Source organism: Gymnodraco acuticeps, unplaced genomic scaffold, assembly GCF_902827175.1.
Source record: "Gymnodraco acuticeps unplaced genomic scaffold, fGymAcu1.1, whole genome shotgun sequence".
In the NCBI taxonomy this organism is placed as follows: domain Eukaryota; kingdom Metazoa; phylum Chordata; class Actinopteri; order Perciformes; family Bathydraconidae; genus Gymnodraco; species Gymnodraco acuticeps.
In genome coordinates, this window is record NW_022992351.1 from 13,214 (window position 1) to 35,933 (window position 22,720).

The 22,720-nt window shown below is 40.3% G+C and overlaps 1 protein-coding gene across 2 annotated transcripts; it reads left to right on the forward strand.

Moving 5' to 3' along the window:
• The first annotated feature begins 298 nt into the window (after positions 1-298).
• LOC117542091 (potassium voltage-gated channel subfamily A member 10) lies at positions 299-21,663 on the forward strand. Of its 2 annotated transcripts, none has more exons than XM_034209574.1 (2): positions 299-412; positions 19,584-21,663. In XM_034209574.1, exon 2 carries the CDS (start codon positions 19,770-19,772, stop codon positions 21,510-21,512), a length of 1,743 nt encoding a protein of 580 aa, XP_034065465.1. In that variant the 5' UTR covers positions 299-412; positions 19,584-19,769; the 3' UTR covers positions 21,513-21,663. The 2 variants fall into 2 exon arrangements, with proteins under 2 accessions (XP_034065465.1, XP_034065466.1); XM_034209575.1 differs by lacking the exon at positions 299-412 and adding an exon at positions 10,439-10,487.
• The last annotated feature ends 1,057 nt before the right edge of the window (positions 21,664-22,720 follow it).

The window sequence follows — 22,720 nt, forward strand, 5'->3', positions numbered from 1 at the left end:
AATCTCTCTCTCTCTCTCTCTCTCTCTCTCTCTCTCTCTCTCTCTCCTCTCTCTCTCTCTCTCTCTCTCTCTCTCTCTCTCTCTCTCTCTCTCTCTCTCTCTTCCTCTCCAGATAAAGTGAAACAGCTTTGCTCGGAGTACAAAACAAATCTCGGATTTTGCAGGTTGGAATTGGCCAAATTAAACGTAATCATGTTGTTATATCACTCTCACATCTGGCACCAGGGTGATTGGCGGGGGCACCTCCATCGTGCCACCTCTGCCGTCCCTGCTGTTGGTGCGGTCAGCCCGGGGGTGACGGGGCGCGCGGTGTGGTCACTCGATCCAGTGCGCACTGACCATGAGTCCAGCACCGCCCGGGGGGCCACACTTACACCAACAACGCCCGGAAGTTTGTAGGATCTCACTGAAGGTAGGCCACTTCCCTCTCCGAGAACAGTCTGATAAAACAAGTGCTACAAGTTGCCGTGAGGTATGGGCGTTTTTTATTCAACCAGCTGTTGCACATTAGCGCTGCATAAGGCAAGGCAAGGCAAGTTTATTTATATAGCACTTTTCTATACGCGACTATTCAAAGTGCTTTACAAAACAAATTAATAGACTTTTTAGGAATAAATACAGTAAAAACATATTATATAATGGCATTTTACAACAGGCATTACAAAGCAAAGATAATAAAATAATTAAAATAAACACCACAGGTACAATACTTGTTTAAAAGGCATACTGTAGTTCGAATATGATCATCTCAATTAAAAGCAGCGGCAAAGAGATATGTTTTTAGTCTCGATTTAAAAATAGTAAGCGTTTCTGCGGATGTGCATGATTTGGGTAGTTTGTTCCAGATTGTCGGGGCATAGGCTAGCTAACTGCTGCCTCTCCATGTTTTGTTTTTACTCTCGGAACCGATAGCAGACCCGTCCCAGAAGACCTGAGGCACCTTGATGGCTCGTAATTATGTAGGAGTTCAACAATATACTTAGGTCCTAAACCATGTAATGATTTAAAAACTAGCAATAGTACTTTAAAATCAATTATTTGGCCGACTGGAAGCCAATGTAGAGATTTCAGAACCGGACTGATGCGATCCACCCTTTTAGCAGTGGCGAGCCGTCAGGGCCCTCTAGGCCCTCTGTGAGGGCCTAAGATATTCTACAAAAATAATATTTAAAAACATTAAAACAAAAACTAAAACATTTAATATATATTTTTTGTTATATTTTTCATTAGTTTTACCAAAATAACTTGATTTAATTGTATTTAAAATAACATTTCCAAAGAAATAAATCCTTCGAATCTGACTATTCAGTTTCTGTTGGAATGTGAAGGGTTAAATGAAAGAAGCTCGTCTCTGCGAGTGTGAAGAGAGGAGCTGTTGGACGTCCAGGCGGTCCAGCTATGAATTCACAGAGGGCCCCGCTATAGTAACTGAACGAGAGAGTAATGTCAAATGACAGTACAATTGACCAATCATATCTTCCCTCTAAATGGGTGGGTGTTACTATCGCGGACTTTATGACAAGTTCCGCCCGCTGTGAAACTTTTCTTGTTTCCATAGCAACAACAACTTCCTGTCAACAGCGTTAACTCGTCTTCAAAATAAAAGCATGCCAAATTACACTTAAGACATACAACTGCAACGAAAGTAACAAACACAATGCAATATCCTTTTCAATTCAAAGAACACAAATAGGGTTATTTACAGGTGTTGTTTTGTGTGGTAGAGGGTCGCTTTCATTGATGCGTTTTGCACCCCGGGCCGTTGTTTTGATATTCCTGAAGTATACGCTGTGACGTAATAACTCGAGGGAAGGGGGGGGGGGGTCAGAGGGCCTAGGTATAAAAGTCACGGCTCGCCACTTCCTTTTAGTGTTAGTGAGGACACGTGCAGCAGCGTTCTGAATCAGCTGCAGTTTTCTGATGGATTTTTTTGTCAGCCCTGTGAATACACTATTGCAGTAATCGAGTCTACGGAAAATAAAAGCATGGACAAGCTTTTCTAAGTCCTGTTGTGACATTAGTTTTTTAATCCTCGATATATTCTTCAGGTGATAATAAGCAGTCCTAATGACTGTTGTAATGTGGCTGTTGAAATTCATGTCTGAGTCCATCACTACACCTAGATTTCTGGCTTTATTAGTGGTTTTGTAGTCTGCCGACTGAAGCTCTGCGATTACTTTTAATCGGTCGTTCTTTGCTCCAAAAACAATGATCTCTGTTTTTTGTTTGTTTAGTTGGAGAAAGTTCTGAGTCATGCAGTCAGTGATGTGCTCAATACACTTGCTCAATGCACTTGCTCAGTGTTCTAATCAGAGAATAGTCTCCTGGTGTGATTTTAAAATAAATCTGGGTGTCGTCTGCATAGATGTGATAGCTTAGATCGCTCTTTTTAATAATTTCAGCCAGAGGTAGCATATAAATATTAAAAAGCAAAGGTCCTAAGATGGAGCCTTGAGGCACCCCTCATGCTATATTTGTCAAAGTTGATGTGTAGTTGCCTATTGAGACAAAGTTTGTTCTGTCCTTTAAGTAGGAGCTAAACCAGTTTAGAGCTGTTGCTGAAACTCCCACCCAGTTTTCTAGACGGTCTAGCAATATGTTGTGGTCAACAGTATCAAAGGCAACGCTGACATCTAACAATACTAAAACTGATATTCTGCCACTGTCTGTGTTTTAAATGAATGTCATTTAAGACCTTTACAGGTGCAGTTTCAGTGCTGTGGTTAGGTCTAAAGCCTGACTGAAACACATCAAAACCGTCATTTAAAAACATGAAATAACTCAACTGTTGAAAAACAACTTTTTCAATACATTTGCTTAAAAAAGGAAGGTTTGATATTGGCCTGTAATTATTCATTACAGTTAGGGTTAGGGTTATGCTTTTTTAGGAGCGGTTTCATTACTGCAGTTTTCAGGGCCTGTGGAAATACACCTGATTGAAGAGAGTTGTTTACTATGTGTAGTATATACAGGAGGAGGATTTCAGATGTTGAATAATGTCTTCCAGGTCTTTAGCATTTATCAGACGGAATTGTGACATGGTGTCTGAATTGGCTTTAGGTGAACATATATAGGGACAAAACATTGGCTGTACCTGATGCATAGGCGAGCAATTTCAGCTTTCTTCTTTTACTTACTGATATTCCTTTCGAAAGACATGCATTCATGCAAACAGAGAGCATATGGTGCAAGGTTATTATCTCGATTAATCCATGAATCTGGACAATCTCTTCCTCTAGAAATAAGGTGAATTTGGAACAATTAGAAGTGAAAAGTAAAAGCTGATGATTGACACAACATAGACTATTTTTACAGTGTGTCCTCTGTTGTTGCATCTTCTTTTCCATCTGAATAAAGATGAAAGCGAGCTCCTCGGCTTGGTTATGACTCCTTTTTAGTGAATGCATCATATGTGTTTTATGCAAAAACACGATCTGCAATGTAGACAATGTAATAAAGAGAAGGCTGTGTAACTTCTCTGTTAGAAGTTAACATTTATATAACTTACCTTTGTCTGGTGCAGGGTTACGAGCCATAGCTACACATATCGTCTTAGATTGAAGGTTTCAACAGTGATTCATCTGCACGCAAACTGTCTGAAGAACACATCTCATTCATTCTCTTGTTTCCTCTAGAACCCCTCAAAACTCCACTGACTCTCCGCTCTCCATCCATAGCATGAACACACTCCATTTTATGATGCACACTAGGTGGAGCAAAAGGTTTGTTTAAGGAATCAGAAATCTTCATTAGCGAACAAGTTTAATGTTTTGGTGTTGAGATCTGATAGAAAGTGTCTATTTAGGGAATTGTAAAAAAAATAAACAAAAAATTGTAGTTCTTAACTGTGATGTTCACAAGACGAAAGCCTTAAAAGACTGTATTTGTTTTTTGCCCTTAGCAATTAGATTGCATCATGTTTTATACATAGATTTGCACTCTAAGTAAGTAAACAGAGAGAAGAAATTAGATTATGGTTATCACGCCACTTGATATTACTGATTTTATGTAGAGACTCAGATCAGATGGCCACATTTTCTTAGTCTGAATCTGGCACGAAAAAGGCTTCTACAAAATAGGAGAATTTCTGTGAATGGGACGGATTTAATCCCCACTGTGGAGGAGAAATGCCATGTGGGGTGGGTATGAGGGATGAGAGTGTCGGTAAAACATCACGACAGTATTTAACCTTGTGGCTTTGTGAGCTCATAACCTGTAGCTACTCTGCAAGATGAAACGCAAAAATCATCCAGTTAATAAAGATGTTATTTTTGAAGTATGTATGAGACAGCACAACATTGTTGAAGCCAGAGATAGTAGACTGACTAACATTGTTTTGTTTCATTGTATTTGGTCTTTGCTACAGATACATTACAATACTTGATGGTGCATTTCCTCTGGCACAAAATGTTGTATTGCAACATGTAATTTCATCTAAAAAACTAAATCCTATTCTCTGCTCTGTTGTCCTTTTTTGTAGATTTATGACGATTAACGAACAGCTTCTTAAATGCTCTTAAACCTTGTGTATTAGAATGGCACTTTTCAGTGTGTGAATTTATGTGCTAATTTGATCCTGTGTGTATTAAGCAATATTCAAATATGATATCAAAATCGTGATATAAGATTAGATATCATCTTAGATTTTTGATATTGTAATATTGCATGAGTGATTGCATTTTCCCACCATACAACGCTGACATATATCCACATTACTGATGATTATATTAAAATATTTCATTGTTTTAATATTGTGTTAATATTAGGGCTGTCAAACGATTACATTTTTTAATCAGATTAATCACAGCTTAAAAAATAATTAATCATGATTAATCACCATTCGAACTATGTCCAAAATATGCCATTTCTTTATGTATATTGTTGTGGGAATGGAAAGATAAATGAAAGAAGGCAGATATATCCATTTAACATTGTATGTTTATTATAACATTTTTCTGTGTGTCAAAATGAAAGACAGCCCACACACCTATCAATCATCAAACCGTGGGGTCTTAATTCATTACGTGTTGATTTCTATCAACGGGGGAGTACTTCAGGAAAGTCGACGGGGGGGGGGGGGGGCTAGTGGAGTACTTCGTGACCACAGAGTGTGAACGTTGTGATCAGCTATTTTAGCGCAGTTCTCCAGTGAAGGGGGGAGTCTCCCTCCGCAGCCGGTTGGCGTAGTTTTGGCACAATTCCGTTGTACAGACCGACGTTAACAGCAGCCCTGTCTGTGCACACGGAGACCAACTCTGGGCCCTTCTCACTTCTCTTATTTTTCATTTCCTCGCTCCTCGGTCTCGGTCTCACCGGAAGTTGATTTTTCTGCGCCATCTTGAGTAGCGTCCCAATGGCCTTATTTTTTGCTGGAGGACAGAGGATCGAGGAGCGAGGAGCGATAATGGAGGAGCGATAACCGAGGAACCATCAGACCATCCTCCGATGAAATCCTCAGACACTCGCCCAGCCCCTTACTGTGTATCGCTCACTGATTGGACGATGCAGCACATGCACTGATCTGATGCTTCTTGACATGAGAGCAGAGTGAAGAAAATACATGAACCTCACGGGAGTCACTCCTCAGTTTATACCGTGTTTTTGTTTCAATTCATGTATCATTTAGTTACAAATATGCAGTGGCGTCTGGTCATTAGGGGCAGGTGGGGCACAGCCCCACCTAGTGTCAGCAGAAAGTATTAAAATAATGATTACAACAAAATGCAAAAAATAAATTAAAAAATATATAAAATATATTTTAAGATCATGTTTAATCATCTGATTTGTCTGTACATTGCTGTTTTAGTCTGTGTTCTTCTAATTAGTGTCTACACTCTACAGTGTGTGCCTATTGAGCTGTTTAGAGCCATGTGGGACAAAACCCGATCCTGCCCCTCCCTCTCTCTGTCTAAGTGAACGGTGACTGTACACTGCGCATGCTCAGAATATTTTCCTATTTAGGCCCAATCCCAACCACTCCCTTGACCCTACCCCTCCGTGACGGAGTGAACTCCGTCTGTAGCCACACTCGCAGCTCAACGAGGCTCCCTCCTGTCAGATGGAGGGAGTAAATACAGCAGCAAGCTTTGGGACGGCCTCCCCTCTCTCCGGCAGAAACAGGAAAAGCCGTAACTATATGTAACAACGGTTTCAAATCAGCATCTCTTAGACAAAAAGTTTAAATGAATAACTCAAATAAAACTCCAAATATCTTTGATTGTGTTTCAAAGCTCTTTTAGTTTTAAACCTGATGTTTATAAGCTTCTTAGTTTTTGCAACGGTCTGTAAATATACACAACTTTATAATAAAATGCACACATTTACCTTTTTCTAGACTAAACACAGGTATGATCCTAAGTTAAAACATATGAGGTCATCATGAGGTTGTTAACATCGCAGTTTATCAGTTTATCTCCTTGTACACAAACTTGCTCGGATCAGTCATTAGCCCGCATGGTTTTTCATACCACTGCTACGCTGACGACACCCAATTAATTCTGTCCTTTCCCCGCTCAGAGACCCAGGTCGTCGCACGCATCTCTGCTTGTCTAGCTGACATCTCTCAGTGGATGTCTGATCATCACCTCAAGCTCAACCTTGACAAGACTGAACTGCTTTTCCTTCCGGGAAAAGATTGTCCCACTCTTGACCTAACAATCAACATTGGCACCTCTGTTGTTTCCCCGACTCAGACTGCAAGGAATCTGGGTGTGACCTAGATAACAACCTGTCCTTCACTGCAAACATCGCTGCTACAACCCGCTGCTGCAGATACACGCTTTACAACATCAGGAGGATGCGTCCCCAGCTGACCCAGAAAGCGACGCAGGTTCTGGTCCAGGCTCTCGTCATCTCACGCCTAGACTACTGCAACTCCCTCCTGGCTGGTCTACCTGCATGTGCCATCCGACCTCTGCAGCTCATCCAGAATGCAGCTGCTCGCCTGGTCTTCAACCTTCCTAAATTCTCCCACACCACGCCGCTCCTGCGCTCCCTTCACTGGCTTCCGATAACTGCTAGAATCCACTTCAAGACAATGGTACTTGCGTTCCATGCTGCGAATGGATCTGGCCCTTCCTACATCCAGGACATGGTTAAACCGTACACCCCAGCGCGTGCACTCCGCTCTGCATCAGCCAAACAGCTCGCTGCACCCTCGCTGCGAAGGGGACCCAAGTTCCCATCAGCAAAAACACGTGGGTTTGCTATCCTGGCTCCAAAATGGTGGAATGAGCTCCCCATTGACATCAGGACAGCAGATAGCTTACACACCTTCCGGCGCAGACTGAAAACTCATCGCTTTCGACTCCACTTCGAGCGATATAACTATTAACAAAGCACTTATATACTAATAAAGGGCTGGCTTATCTAAAGCCAGTTGAGTAGCACTTTAAATGTTTTTGCTCTATGAAGCCTGATGTAGGCTACTTGCTTTGGATAAAAGCGTCAGCTAAATGCAATGTAATGTAATGTAATGTAATCAGTGGATGTTTGCTGGAACTACTTGTAAACAGCGTGTTTCCTGACGGACCACACACAGCGTGACTCCGGTCAGGTAGAGACGGTCTCAAGTCAGCACCGCTGCAGACTCGCTGTTTGAGGGCTTGATAGCCCACTCCCCCTCCACACTCGTTGCTTTGGAACAGCCCTCAATATGGCGGACCCTCCGCGTGAACGCGCAAACGGAGGGGTAGGGTGTAGGGGGCGGTTTGGGAATGGGCCTTAATGTGTGTGGCAAAAAAATAATGACCATAGGGGCATAGTGCTGCCATCCCCACCATACGTCATCTCACATCATTCAGAGCTGATTGGCTGTAAGTACGTGTGCCGCGAAAAGTGTGGTGTGTGAAGAGGAGACGAGAGAGTTGCAGTGAGGCGTCCTAAAACCCGGAAGTAAGCTGCGCATGGCTTCCTTCGACAAAAAAGCAATGAGATTTCTCCATAGGATTTTAGAAAATAGCTCCAAATAAGTTCTGTGGGAAACGTAGCTGTTAGATAAATGCACTTTTTGTTCAGCCGGATAATATCCACATGTCTACCCTACTTTTATAATTTTCGAATCATAAATCTATTGATTAGATTAGATTTATGATAGACTTTTGAAACTACAAGAACATAAGGAGGACTTTTACAAAAAAGTAATAGAGATTTTTGTCCAGAAGGATAGGCAAATGCACTTAATCTTCAAGTCAAGGTAAGACTGCAATTTTATTGAAAATGGGATCTTTCTGAGAGAATAATTCAATATTTAAATTATAAAATTACATTTTTTGGGTATCCTTTTGTTGAACTGTCTGTTTAAAATTAATTGAAGCATCAGACAAAAAAAGCTTTTGAAAATAATATTAGATTTTGATTTAGGTCAAAATATAATATTTGTAAACCTGAAGAGTCAGTGCCAGTGCCTCACCAGCCATGAACCTCACTGCAGAAGCTATAGACATCTAAGTTGGTTGTGCCCCACCACTTTTGTACATATAAAAACGCCACTGCAAATATGTGATATATCTGAACAACAAAGTGGTCAAAAATCATTTTATTCATTTTTTGGAAACATTTTCATGATCGCTTTTTTCGTTTTACATTTTCATTTATTGTCATTTCCATTCAATCATTACATTTTTACATTACATGTCACTTGTTAGACGCTTTTATCCAAAGCGACTTACATACTCAATACTGTGGGCAATCCCCACAGGAGTAATTTGGGGTGAAGTGTCTTGCAGGGACACAACGACATGCTGGCTGCAGTGGGGTTTGAACCTGTGACCCCCTGATCCCAACACCAAGGCTCTATCCACTGCACCAAACACCTCCCAATCAGTCATTAAGTGCTATTTAAAATGTTAATTTGCTACATATCCAAACAAACAAACAAAGTGTGCAATCCAATGAATGTTAATCTAACTGGGTTTTGATAGATAACATATCTCTTTTTCTTCTCTCAATTATTTTATTTCTATTGTGCACTCTAATCAATATTAATCAAACTATTGTTCGTTTATACATTTTAAGAATGGCGTTTATCTTTTTTGAGAATTAGTTCTTATTTTATTTTTATTTATTTGGGTCTACAACAGATGATACAAATGTTTGTGTCAGTAAATGTGTACTAACAGAGGCGGGGGTGTTTGTGAAAATAACGGGGACAGAGCTGCTGTCAGACGATCAGCTGTGCAGCATCATCACAAACGGACGTCGCTTCACGTGACGCTCCGGAGGAAAGGACGTCCCATTGCTCTTAAAACTAATTTCCCTGCTTCTCGTGGTTTCCTTGGTTGCATTCCAATAGTCCATTTAGCTTAGGAACCTTCCTAACGTAGTGAAATGACCCGGAAGTACGTCACTGGCAGCCATGATAAGTGCCGTTCCAATTCTCCAAATGAAAGGAAAGGAGGTTTCAAACTTCCTTTATAACCTCCTTTAGCTTAGGAACCACTGGACCTCCCTAACCGAAAGGAGAGGAGAAAATGCTGCTTCACAATGCCTTGCAGCCGCAGCATTTGCCGTCACTCAACAATCGGCCGTTCACGGAAACAACCGATTATGACCGATAAATGATATCATGAAAGTTACGGTGCTTATTAAGAATTTTAAAACGTATGTGGTAAGTTGCCAAAGTGCTTTTTTCTGAACGTTCATCAGTATTATAATCAAAAAGAGAAATATGAACGTTAGTTTTTACTGAAATTATCAAATAAAGTCAACATTTCACAGTCTTTACTGAGCTGTGTGGGGTTTGTTCAACTTTTAAAAGATGTTTGAATGGTGATATACACAGTGATAGATGTTAAGGACTAACGTTTATAACAAATACATTTGTATTGATTTTAAGATATTTTCATAGTATAGAATCATACGTATTGGGATCATTTGTATTAATGTGGACCGGAGGGAGAGGGTGACGAGCATAAGTTTCACTTTCCTTTTTTATTTCAATTCCAACTTTGGTCATGAAGAATATGTTTCTCTGTTGTTCACGTTCATAAAGCATAAAGCAACAGCATCAGAGCACGGTGCAGAGTCTCTAGATGAGTTTACAGTAGTCCCTCGTTCTTATTAAACATCCATGTTGTAGTCTGCTGTATAGAAACTGTAGTTTCCATAGTTTCCCCACAGCAGCAGACGCACATTCATGACGTCCGCTGGCGCATCATAAACACGTTGGATAGTGAAAGTGCATTCGGATTCTCTAAAGTACCGGGGTCTCTTCTCCTAAATCCTTTTGAATTCTCCTATCCACTATCCCTTAACCCCGTGACGTTTCACTCAGAGGTCAAGGAATAGGAGATAGGGTTAGAATTTAGGAGCTGATTTTTGGATTATCGGAACGCAACCCTTGCATCTCTCCATGCTTCCCTGGTGGGAGGGACTAGACGCAGGGAAACGACGCAAGTGAGGGACGCAAGGAATCAATTTAACCGAAGTGAGAAGGACCCCGACTCTGTCGTCCGGTGATCTAACCGCCTTCTGGAAAAGCTTCACAAGTACGTCGGTACGCAAATGCGCTTTGTGACACAAGTGACGATACGCATTTCAGATGACGCACATAACCTGCGTACCAGTTATTTGCACCGCTGTAGCCTACTACAGCAAAAGTATTCTCCGTCGGGACTTCCTGCAACAACACCACGCCGTTATCTTGATTGTGATTGGCCAGAAGACATTATCAAAGATGTTCTATTGAGAAGACGATCACTACGTGACAAAAGTTTTCAAAAACAGTTTCTGGTCTTCGGTATTTCCAGACAAATGGCTACTGAAATCAATCTTACTAACTGCTGTCTGTGCAATTCTCGGCGCGAGTTGGCGGACTTTATTTTGCTTACTTTAACATCATTTTTCATGGTGGGGCTAAGCCATTTCTTGGTATGGGGCGGGCCATTCTGCACATGCGTTTAAATGCGTTAAATATTTTAATGCAATTAATTAAAAAAATTAATTACCGCCGTTAACGCGATAATTTTGACAGCATTAGTTAATAATATATATAAACATATATGGTCTGTACCTCAGACATAATCTATATATTTTTTCGATAATCAGAGCATTGGACAGGGTATCTGTTTTTTTTGTTCTTAATCTGTTGAATAATTCCTCTAAATTAAGGAAGGAAGTGATTTGTGTGTGTGTGTGTGTGTGTGTGTGTGTGTGTGTGTGTGTGTGTGTGTGTGTGTGTGTGTGTGTGGTGTGTGTGTGTGTGTGTGGTGTGTGTGTGTGTGTGTGTGTGTGTGTGTGTGTGTGTGTGTGTGTGTGTGTGTGTGTGTGTGTGTGTGGTGTGTGTGTGTGTGTGTGTGTGTGTCTTGTCAAAAGGCCAAGGGAGGATTTTGGTCCCAGCTGCTTGTACACTGGAACTTGGCCTGCAGCCTGCAGACAGCAATTTCAGCATCAGCAGCTTACCTCTTAATGCCTTGCGGACACTGCATGAGACCACAAATCTGCCTCCGGACAACCATATGGGCAAAATAATATTTCGATTTTTTTTTCTAGCATTTTTGGAAAAAGGAATTGAACTTCCGTTCTCATTAATTTGTTGCCACATCTGTGCCCCTTCCATAATGGTGTATTTGTGAACTGCTTTAGCCTCCACTCCCTTAATTTGTAATATTTAAAATAAACCAGCACTCTGGGATGGAGCAGGCTGTAAATTGTTATCAAACTGCAGTTTCTCTTGGAATATTCTTCTGTTATCAATGATGACAGAACAAGACACCCAAGTTCCATATTTTGGTGGTCATATTTTGTTAACGATGTTTGGGCCAGAGTAGCTTTTATTGGAGGGTGACAGTGTTGAAAGGGGGAGACAGAGGGGATGACAAGTGTAAATGTTTCACGGCCAGATTCAAACCTGTGTCCTCCGCAAGGGAACTGAGCCCCAATCGATGTGGTCACACTCGTGTTTATACTCACAACCGTCCCCCAAAAACATTATTAGGAAATAAAATGACCCCCAGAGCAAGGGGGCAATGAATGAGCAAGTTAAATGTTATGCTTTTTAACAATAATTCCAAATGATACTTCTACAGTCAAAAATCATAATGTTAAAATAATAACCACATGTATTTTTAGAGTATAATATATACATCACAGTGTTTAAAAACTTAACAATATTAGTAACATCATCATCATAGTTAAAATAGTTATGTACACTTATTCTTACAGTCATATTATACAATGTTTACTTCATTTTATTATTTACAATATAACATTGTGTTGTTGTTGTTTTAATGTGTAATTGTGTTTTTTCGCTCGATGCACGTTTTTCTCTAAGGATGACCTACAAGTCCAGTCAAAGAGTGTCATTGCTGTTAGGTCATTTTAATTTCAAAATATTAGGTTACAGGTTACACACACACACACACACACACACCACACACACACACACACACACACCACATACACACACACACACACACACACACACACACACACACACCCCGCCCTCATAACTGCCACAGACTGAAGATCATTGAGAGTCCATTTTGCATCTATTTTTAGCCTCATTAATGAGAGACAGAGTTTGGCTCTTGTTATGTTAACTGCATTACCAAATGGACATTTGTAATTCATATATTACTAAGTGATTTAAAAGCTTAACAGGGAGAGGCCGAGGTTACAACATTCTAAAAATGTGTTATTTGGAGAATACATGTTTTGAGAATTAAAAACACATTCTCAGTTGCCATCTGTATTTCTGTCTGAAAATGGCTATGAATTATATTACATGCACAACCTTTCTGTATTAGCAATCTATGATCAGAGGAAACATTTGGTATGACTGCAATTATTTTTCTTCATTAGAGATGAATCCACCAATTTTCTGCAAAATGAATAGATTCATTGTTGAGTCTATAAAAGGTCAAAACATATTGTAAAGTCCACATTGTGATTTCCCACAGCTCAACTGTATTCGATACCTTGTTTATTAGAGCAACACAGCCAAAACCCAAATAATATATTCATTATTTTTCATTTATTTTTTCATCAATTACCTCAGAAATTACAAAGGAACAAGAAGCTGCATGTAGGCAATAGTCTGCCTGAAAATGTACTTAAGCAATTCATTTTTCTTTTAATTAACCAATCATTGCAGCTCAAATTTGTTTTGTTCAACTAAGACAAAAATCTTTACAAGTGTTTGTGTTGTTGTGTAATAGAGAGTAACTGTTTTTGGATAGCACTTGCGTATTTTGTGAAAGAAGGTTCTGCATGGCCATGTGTGGCTCTCAAGAGAGTTGAACATCATCAGATAAACTACGGTAGGAGACCACAAGTTTAAAAATGTATATTCTGTCTGCAAGATAAAGAAATATAGAAATAGAGATGCGTGATATATGGTTGTCTGTGTTTGTTTCTGCGTGGTGTGTTTTACTTTTTGTGTTTGCATATCTGTGATGGCTCGCTAGTATCTGTGTTGATCTGACAGAAGAGAATCCCTCGGTTTATAGCACTGAGCTGCCCATCCTGCATTAATCTGCTTAATAGGGTCAAACACTCAGGTCCAAAGATACAGCTCCAACCAATGCACTCACACAGCCTGAGACCCCAAGCTTCCACAGCGACATAACCAAACCACAAAAAAGGTCCAACACACAGTAATCCATACTGTATTTACTTTACCTTGAAGTGGAGTGTGTTTCCTGCAGTAGGTCATACATACATAGGATGAAAAGTTCACCCTAAGGCTTTGGCATTTTAAATCACAAACTGTGCTTAGCTACAAACATCTGGCACACTGCAAATGTGTTTTGTACACTGGACTTCAGTTTGTGATGAGGAAAGTGTTGGATCATTTGTTTTTATTAAGCAAGAGGCATGGAAAATTCATCCATGAAAGCTTCAAGCAGTTTCACGTTATCATTTAACATTATAGTATTTTTTTTTTTAAAGTATGCTTGTTGACATTGATCGAAATGTAGGATATCCAACAAGTTCAGCAGCAAGCAAAAGATCACTTTAATGAAGCCTGAAGGCTGAGTGGAATTACTCTGGGCAAGAGAAAACCCAATTCAAAACCCACAAAAACCCAACCTGCCAGCTAATGTCTGGGCTGAAGGTTAGGGGACTTTATGGCTGTAATAAACAGTACTTGGTATCTGGCTTGACCTCTGTAGCTCCTAACCTTTTATGTTTAAGGTCTAAAGTCAGCAGTCTCATTCCTCATCCTTTAACGCTACCACAATTGACACAATGTGTTGTCTTTTAATGGGTAGGAGGCATACATGTAACTAAACATCCTCAGTTTGAAAGACACCGGGGGGTGTCAGTGTTGCTGGTTTGCGTTGTCCATCGGACATGTATAAATTATAAGGGGGATGCTTTGAATTGGCTGCAATTTGTCTAAATGTATCCAATTGTATTTTCTGAAAACACTGAATCTGAATGATGCATATAGAGACACAGTTTATAAATCAATTTATAATTATCAATCAGAGCAGACAAAATAATGGTGAGTGAAATGTTTATTTCACTTAGGAATTTGTTAGAGTAATTAGTGGGCATAAACATGCATATCTCACTGACCAGCTACGGCAAAGGATTGTTAATCTAGATCTGCCCGACATCTGTTATGTTTACACACACACACACACCACACACACACACACACACACACACAACACACACACACACACACACACACACACACACACACACACACACACACACACACACACACACACACACACACACAGCTGTCTGCTTACTAAAATGTACAGTAGCTTGGTTTAGCATGCAATACCATATTTCTAGTAAAGATCTCCATATTGTCCCACATGTTTGTTTGTTTAATTCCAACTGTGCCGTGCTTGCATGTATCTGTGTCAACATGTTTCGAGAGATTTCATCTCACGGGTTGCTTCCACTAGGACTCCCTGTGTATTATTAGCATGACAAGAATAGTCGGAGCACCATGGGTTGGCGTGGGTCCCATATGACACCTCTGTTTTACCTAACACAAGTCAAGGTCACAATGCCTCCTTAGTAGCATTTTGTCCTCACTGCTACAGCTTATAGTGTCTGGGGAGTGTTTTGTATTGACTCGAATTAGAAAGAATTATGTGCTGATCATCTTATATCTTAAAAAGCTGTTTATTATTTAATCATGTTTCATTTCCAGCTTTTTTATTATCCTCTTGAGTTGTAAGCCCTGTTAACCCCCACATTGCCCATTGATGTGTTAAATCATTGTAGGTCAAAACTCCAGCACTTAACCTCAGACAGCTTTCATTTTTCTTTTAATGCTAACTGAAAACAAAAGCCATCAATCAAAAGGACAAAGATTGTTAAAGTTGTCTTCATTTTCATGATGTCAACATCACAACATTTTATTTTGCTTATTTCTAAAATACATATTTTTAAATGTAATAACGTAACAAAGGGTTTTTGGTTGTCACATCAAATCCACTTTTACTACATATGCAACAAGTACAAAAATTGTTTCTCAAATATTTTTGGCTCTGACTTTGTGGAATGCACTTCCTATAACATTCTGTCCTTTAATACGCCTCCAAAGCACCACTCATATAACTGACCTTTGTCTCTCCTCATGCTGGCTAGTGCTCTATGTTTCTTTCGTCCTATTTTAAATACCTTTACTGTGATTTTGCTATATGTGCTATACTAAATAGACTTTCCTTACTCACTTACAATTTAAAACAATGATTTAAAAGGTACATCACATCACGAATCCTAAGAATAAAAAGCAAGTTTGGCTGTGTTATTAATTGAAATGGTTGTAGCACTGAGGGTAGATCCAAGTTCTCATAATAACACTGGTTGAAAAAAGCATAACAAGTCCTAATTTACATCACTGGATGAACTCTTAATTCAAATTGAAAGGCATGAAACAAGATTTGAACAGCGAGACAAATTTTGATGGGAATAGATCTCGACATGTTTATTAAACAGTGCTGATGAGACTCTCTAGTTGTCACACACGCTCCAGGAATGATGGGAGTAGAGTGACAGCTTCCTTACATGCCTGTGTGTACAAATGTGTTTTTACAGCGTGAGGACAGGGAGTTATGGTCGAGTGCGTCCCAGTGTCGCTCCCTGGAATGTTACGTGATACCTTTTATGTCCTCTGCGGTTGCTAAAAAATACTTAAGGGGACCCTATAGAGATCCTAATTGTCCTATTGGTCTTTACCAAGAAAATCACATTTGCACAAGGTATACTGTAGAGATCAGTTCATAGAAAGAGTTGAAGGATGTGTTAATATCAGAGCTAAGATTAAATCAGGTGGAAAGCTGTATAGGGTGAGGAAGGGAGCTCTTATTCAACCTGTCCATGTCTCGCTCTAATCAATCTTTCTCCCAGCTGTGTTGAACATGTTAATAGAGTTGTTAATCATCAATTATTTATAGTGAAACTGTGAAGAATTCAGATATGGATACGGCATGTGAGTGAATAGGGTGAAAAGTCAAGCTTGGATAGATCTGAGGATATAATCGCATCGTTCCATTCCAGAGGGCCTTGAGTACGTCACTTAGAGATCAACGGTGGCTTATGGTACACACAACCAGACACACAAACACACAAAAAACACGCACGCTCACACACAAACAGACTTGCATTTAAAAAAATCAATGGCACCATATTGACAGATTTATTTCTGCTGCGAGTCTTCGTTGTTCTGTGACCTGTGTGCATTCATGTGTGTGTGTGTGTGTTTGTTTGTTTGTGTGCGCTTTTGGTCTTTTCCACAGCTCTAGTTTCTACTCCAGCATAAGGTTACCCAACATGGTCTGTGAAAGATTAGTCATTCTGGTCTCAATGAGGAGGTAGCAGAAAGCTAAAGCAGTAGCAGATCTTGTGGAAAACCATTTTTCTCCCTCTCTTGTTTTTGCGTTTTTAATTGAACACACTTGGTCTGTAGACTTCATGTTAGGAGGGTAAGTGGCATGCATGTTGATGGTCCGTTATATTGTCTGTTTTGTTTGTGCAGCATATACAGAAGTCCCCTTTGCCTGTTTATTTATTTAACAGTAAGAGTGCTTGGCATTACAACGATTTGCAGATGTTGTTATTAGTAAGTAATTAACATACCACTCTTATACACAACTGGTAGGTAAAAAGCCGAATCAGTGCAACAACCTGGATCTGTTTTCTAAACCATTTTGTTGTTTTTGAGAGTCAAAGCAATAGTTCATCTTACCATTACTTTTAAAGGCAAACATTCAATGGTTGGCGGATATTTTAGTATGCAAAACAATAAGTATTGAATTATTGAGAAAACATTAGGAGTTGGACGAGCTGATCAATATCATTGGCTAATTCCCAGGTATTGATCGAAGAGAAACATTTTCTTCGTCTACCAACCTTATGTTTGTCTTAGTTCTGGTTCTGGTCGAATAACGTTGTTCTGGTCATGAGGTTAAGCAAGAGATTAGGGTTTCATAAACGTATCATTTAACTTTTGTATGGCTTTATATCATATCATTGTATCATTCATAATTGTATCATGTTGCTAATTCAACTCATTCTGTTTCCAACATCTTCTCATTGGACATCTTAACTAGTTCTGAATCAGCCTTCTTCCTGTGTGCATCACAGATTTTGTGTTTTTTTACCCCTAATTGTCCTCTGTTTCCTGTCGCCCCTCTTTACTTGTCAGGGCGGCTCTGTCATCATCCTGTCTTTTTACTGTCCGCCCACCTCCAGTTCAACTCCCATTCTCTGTCATTGTGACTCTCCTGTCCTTTTCTTGCCATCTGTCCTCATCTCACACAATCCTTCCACCACATCCGTCCTCCCAACAATTCTTGCTCTCTGTCTCTCTCATTTCCGCTCCCTCCTTCATTTTCTCTCTTTCTCTGTCCCTCTCTATCTCTCCATCTCCCACTCTCTCACAGCCAGATGTTTTAACAGGGCCTGTCATACCTCATTCACACCAACGCAACTCCGGTTCAAGCTCCGTGCTAGAGCTTTTCAGGTTCAGAACCAGTTCTTCGGTTTAGCTTATGTAACAGCTGTTCTCAAATGAACACGTGAAGTCAAGTTTAATATTTATAGTTTTATAGATTTATAATGAGTTATAATGAGAGGTGATCAACGTGAATGCTCAGGTTCCACCTTAACACGCAGACACGTTGCTTCACCATGAGCAGAAACCTTTATATATACAGTCTATGGCAGAAACTCTGAAACTCTTGTTAAGTTTCTCCATCGTTGTGTACAAACCATGGTACAAACTGGATAAAACGCAGGCTTTTTGTTGTTGTTCAGGAGTTGATCTGTCTCTGCCCCTGCCCCCGCCTCGATGTAAGCGTGACGTATGTGGTGCTTTTGCTCTGGCCGGACAATTTTTTGGTGCTTGAAACGAACCGGATTCCGGAGCTAAGAGGCTGCTCCGCTGCGGTGTGAAGAGGAAAACCCGGTGCTTTTCAAGCTCCAGCTCCGAACCGGCCCTGAAACACCGTTGGTGTGAATGAGGGATGAGTCATGTCTGGAGTCTTTAATTAAACATCTGCATCAGGCGTCAGCACTCCATCACTGATTTTCGTCTTTTGTTTATTTAGTTGTGTTCTCTGTATTCTATATGTCTGTGCTATATGTAAGAACGTGTAACGTTGCTGCCTTCTTGGCCAGCATTGTAAATGAGATGTTATCTCAATGTTTTTACCTGGTTAAATAAACAATTAAAAACAATTAATCACACACACACACACTCACAACAATCGATGCACACCTCAAATAGCAGATAACTACCTAATGTGAGCTTCATGCTAATGCAGTTGCACTAGTAGGGGTTAATTTCATGCAAATACAAATGGCACAAAAGAGCAGAGCAGTTTTCTAGAAGATATGTCACACTGCAGTTTAAATGGGAACCCTTGTGTCTGGAGGAAGCTTGACCCATACTGTGACTCTACAGCCGGTTCATAATTCACTAATGTGTGCACAGCCCCAGGTACCTGCAATGACCTGACCTACTACAGACTGCTTTGGGATCATTAGGAGGCGCTCACCTTGAGTCTCTTCCCTAGAGCAGGTGGTATGTTCATGTAAGTGATAAAGAAAAATAACCTCTAGTATGGTTTAGGAGAAGAACTTGGGGTGGAAAATATTATATGTTTTTTTATGAACAATTTAAATTTTAAATGCAATGAGTTAGACTGTGTGTGTAAAGGTATGCAATTATGCGTGGTTATACAAGGAGCGATGAAGTTGAGTTCTCTGACAGACGAAGTGATTGGGGTCAATGATTATGACAGTTTTCCTGTATCGAGCCTTGTGACAATGAATCACTGTGCTTCCACAATAACAGTAGTGTATTTTCAATTCTCCAGAAAGGAGTAGCGAGGAGTGTGTCTTTCTTGTAAAAAGATTGAAATCTTTATAATATAATTTTCTCCTCATTCTTTTTTTTTTAATCATGCCCGGCTCACCCTCTTCCTGGTATTTTTTCCCTTATCACTTGTCTTTCTCTCTGCTGGTTTTCATAGAGATGGGTATCTAAGAAGCAGAAGGCCGTGATAAAATGTGCTTTCACCGTCATATTTACCCCCTGATGATGATTAATACAAAGAAAACCCTTTTGCAGAAACACACTGACTGTCTTTCTCTCTTTCACTCAACAGGTGTTGGAACGAATAAAAAATAGAGGGAGCTTTCGATTTTTCCTGTGACTAAACGATTTGCTGAGAACTGGATTCTCTAGTACTCTGCTGCTGATTCTGGGGACTGAGCCTCCTTTCTGCTCATCTGTGTGAGTCTGATTGTCTTATCCTGGGGTCCCAAGGCTTTGCACTGGCTGAACTGCAGCCATGGAGGTGTCCCTGGTAGACTTTCAGAGCCTGGATTGTCTTGATGGCAGCTTTGAGGATGACACCTATGCTGATGAGACCACAGCTCTCACAGTGCACATGCCCCAAGAGCAGTGCAATCCAGGATGCAACTACCTTAGGCGACCCTCTAAAGTTTCCGCCACGCCTTTGCCCTCCTACATTTGGGAATCCCGCTCATCTACGACCACTCCAAACACACAGATTCCAGGAGTACCCCAATCCCCAACCATGCCAACTCCAAGCAGACAGGGGCGCACAAGCTGCGCCAGCATGATCTCCAACTGGAAGTTGCTTCTGAACAGTGAGGGCACTAAGGAGAGCGAGACCATCTTCAGAAAGCTTGCAAAGGAGTGCTGCGAGGATCTGTTTGTAGATAAACGAGGGCTAGATGAGGGAGAACAGAAAGTCATCATCAACATTGCCGGTCTTCGTTTTGAGACGCAGCTCAAAACTTTGGACCAGTTTCCTGAGACCCTGCTGGGGGATCCTTTAAAGAGGATGGGCTACTTTGATCCAATGAGGAATGAGTACTTCTTTGACCGGAACCGACCCAGCTTTGATGGCATTTTGTACTACTACCAGTCAGGGGGTAAGATCAGACGTCCTGCTAATGTTCCCCTGGATGTGTTTGCTGATGAAATTCTATTCTATCAGCTTGGAAGCGAGGCCATGGAGCAGTTCAGAGAGGATGAAGGATTCATAAAGGATGTTGACATCCCTCTACCTGATAATGATCTGTGCAGGCAATTCTGGCTGCTGTTTGAGTACCCAGAGAGCTCAAACGCAGCTCGAGGTGTAGCACTGGTGTCTGTTTTTGTTATTGTCATATCCATAATTATTTTCTGCATGGAAACGCTGCCAGAATTCAGAGACGAAATCGACCCAATTGTACCCACAGTAGTACAGCCTTTCAACATATCCACATTACACAGTTCTGGGGCTCCATCTGGAAAACCCACAACTTTCTCTGATCCCTTCTTCTTCATTGAGACAGCCTGCATTGCTTGGTTCGCCTTTGAGCTGTGTGTGAGATTTTTGGTCTGTCCTAGCAAAAGGGAATTTTTTAACAACCTCATGAACATCATTGACATTGTATCCATCATCCCTTATTTTGTTACCCTGGTTTCAGAATTGATCACAACGCCACAAGAGAACTCTGGGCAGAACATGTCTTTGGCTATTCTGCGTATCATCCGTCTAGTCAGGGTGTTTCGTATCTTTAAACTCTCACGTCACTCCAAGGGGCTGCAGATCCTGGGACAGACTCTGAAGGCCAGCATGCGTGAGCTTGGCTTGCTCATCTTCTTCCTCTTCATCGGAGTCATCCTCTTCTCCAGTGCTATCTACTTTGCTGAGGTAGACGAACCCAACACAAAGTTTGTCAGCATACCTGAGGGCTTCTGGTGGGCTGTGGTTACCATGACCACTGTAGGCTATGGGGACATGTGTCCTATTACCATGTGGGGTAAATTGGTGGGCACCTTGTGTGCCATCGCAGGTGTGCTGACCATCGCTCTGCCTGTTCCCGTCATTGTTTCCAACTTCAATTACTTCTATCACAGAGAGACGGAGGCAGAGGACAAGGTGCCCTTGGTAGAAGCCGTGGAGCAAGCCATGAAGAGTGAGTCGGACACCAAAGAGAGCAGCAACAGCTCGATCAAAAAGGCTAATGGCACCTGGCAGACTGACACAGGGACACAACCGAAAGAGAACACAATTTAGGAAGGGAGACTTTGATACAAAGCAGCAAAGGAAATGAACTCAAAAGGATCAATGTGATATAATAATTGTATGTTGCAAAAATGTGCTTTATAAGGATAAATGGGATGTTCTTACCTCTTTTGTCTAACATGTACTTAATTACATGTTTTAATATCCGACAAGCTATGTTAATGTTCAGGCTACTATGTAATCAAATACCAGTTATGGACTTTATCCTTAGTTGCATAGAAACCGAAATAAAAACTATTTTAATGTCTTGATCCTTGATCCTATTGCTTGTAACATTTTGCACAGCAGCTTTCCGATTGATATCATTGGCCACAATGACTCTCAACATAACTTTCAGACACCCTCTTCTCTGTCATAAAACAAAGGTCTTGGAAAGGTTTAAAGCAGTCATGTTTAATGAAAGTTAAACAGAAAAAACTTCAATGTCATAATACAAAATATTTATATGATAACTTTATTGCTGAGCTGCTTCAGGTTAGCTTAGACAAATTACTTTTCTTTGATACATTCAGTATAGGAAAAGTAGGCAGCAGGTATTTTTGTTCTGGAACAAACATTGATATTGTTCAAATGGTTTTTCATCTTCCAAATGTATCTTCTGTGCCACAGTCTGCAGATAACTGCTCAAAATCTCAACTGACTCATGGCCACTTATATACAAAACTGGATTGTTAACAAATAACAACAAATATGCAATTTTTCTTTCAGTTTCTAGTAAAGTGTTTTTAGTTTCTAGGTAACAGCCCCACCATATTTTTTATTTTCAGAATTGTATCGTATTTCAATTCATCCACGTAGAGAAGTAGCCATGGTAAGTATATTCCTCTCTTTTTAGCTGTCGAACTGTCTCCACTGTATGACAATGGAGTGCCTTAAATTATGTATGTTGGGATATTGTTGACTTCGCCATACATAATCTTACTGTAATACTTTTGTTTATTATGCATATGCTCAGTATCATTGAGTTTATTTCTTTGTGAGGATTATTTTCCAAAATGCTGTCCAACAAAGAAATGCATTCTGACCTGAAATACAAATTAACATATCCAAAGTAAAGGGGATCCTCTTTATTCTCTATAAAAATCATAATTTTGTCAGTGAGGTGGAACTTGTACTAAGGAAGTATATAGACAGCAAGATCAAAAACACTGCAAGTGAGAAATAGAAACAAGAAGCCAAAGATAATGCTGAATTTAGGA

Excerpts from the sequence above, each read along its gene's own strand:
- LOC117542091 (XM_034209574.1), top strand. The coding sequence starts at position 19,770 with ATGGAGGTGTCCCTGGTAGACTTTCAGAGCCTGGATTGTCTTGATGGC.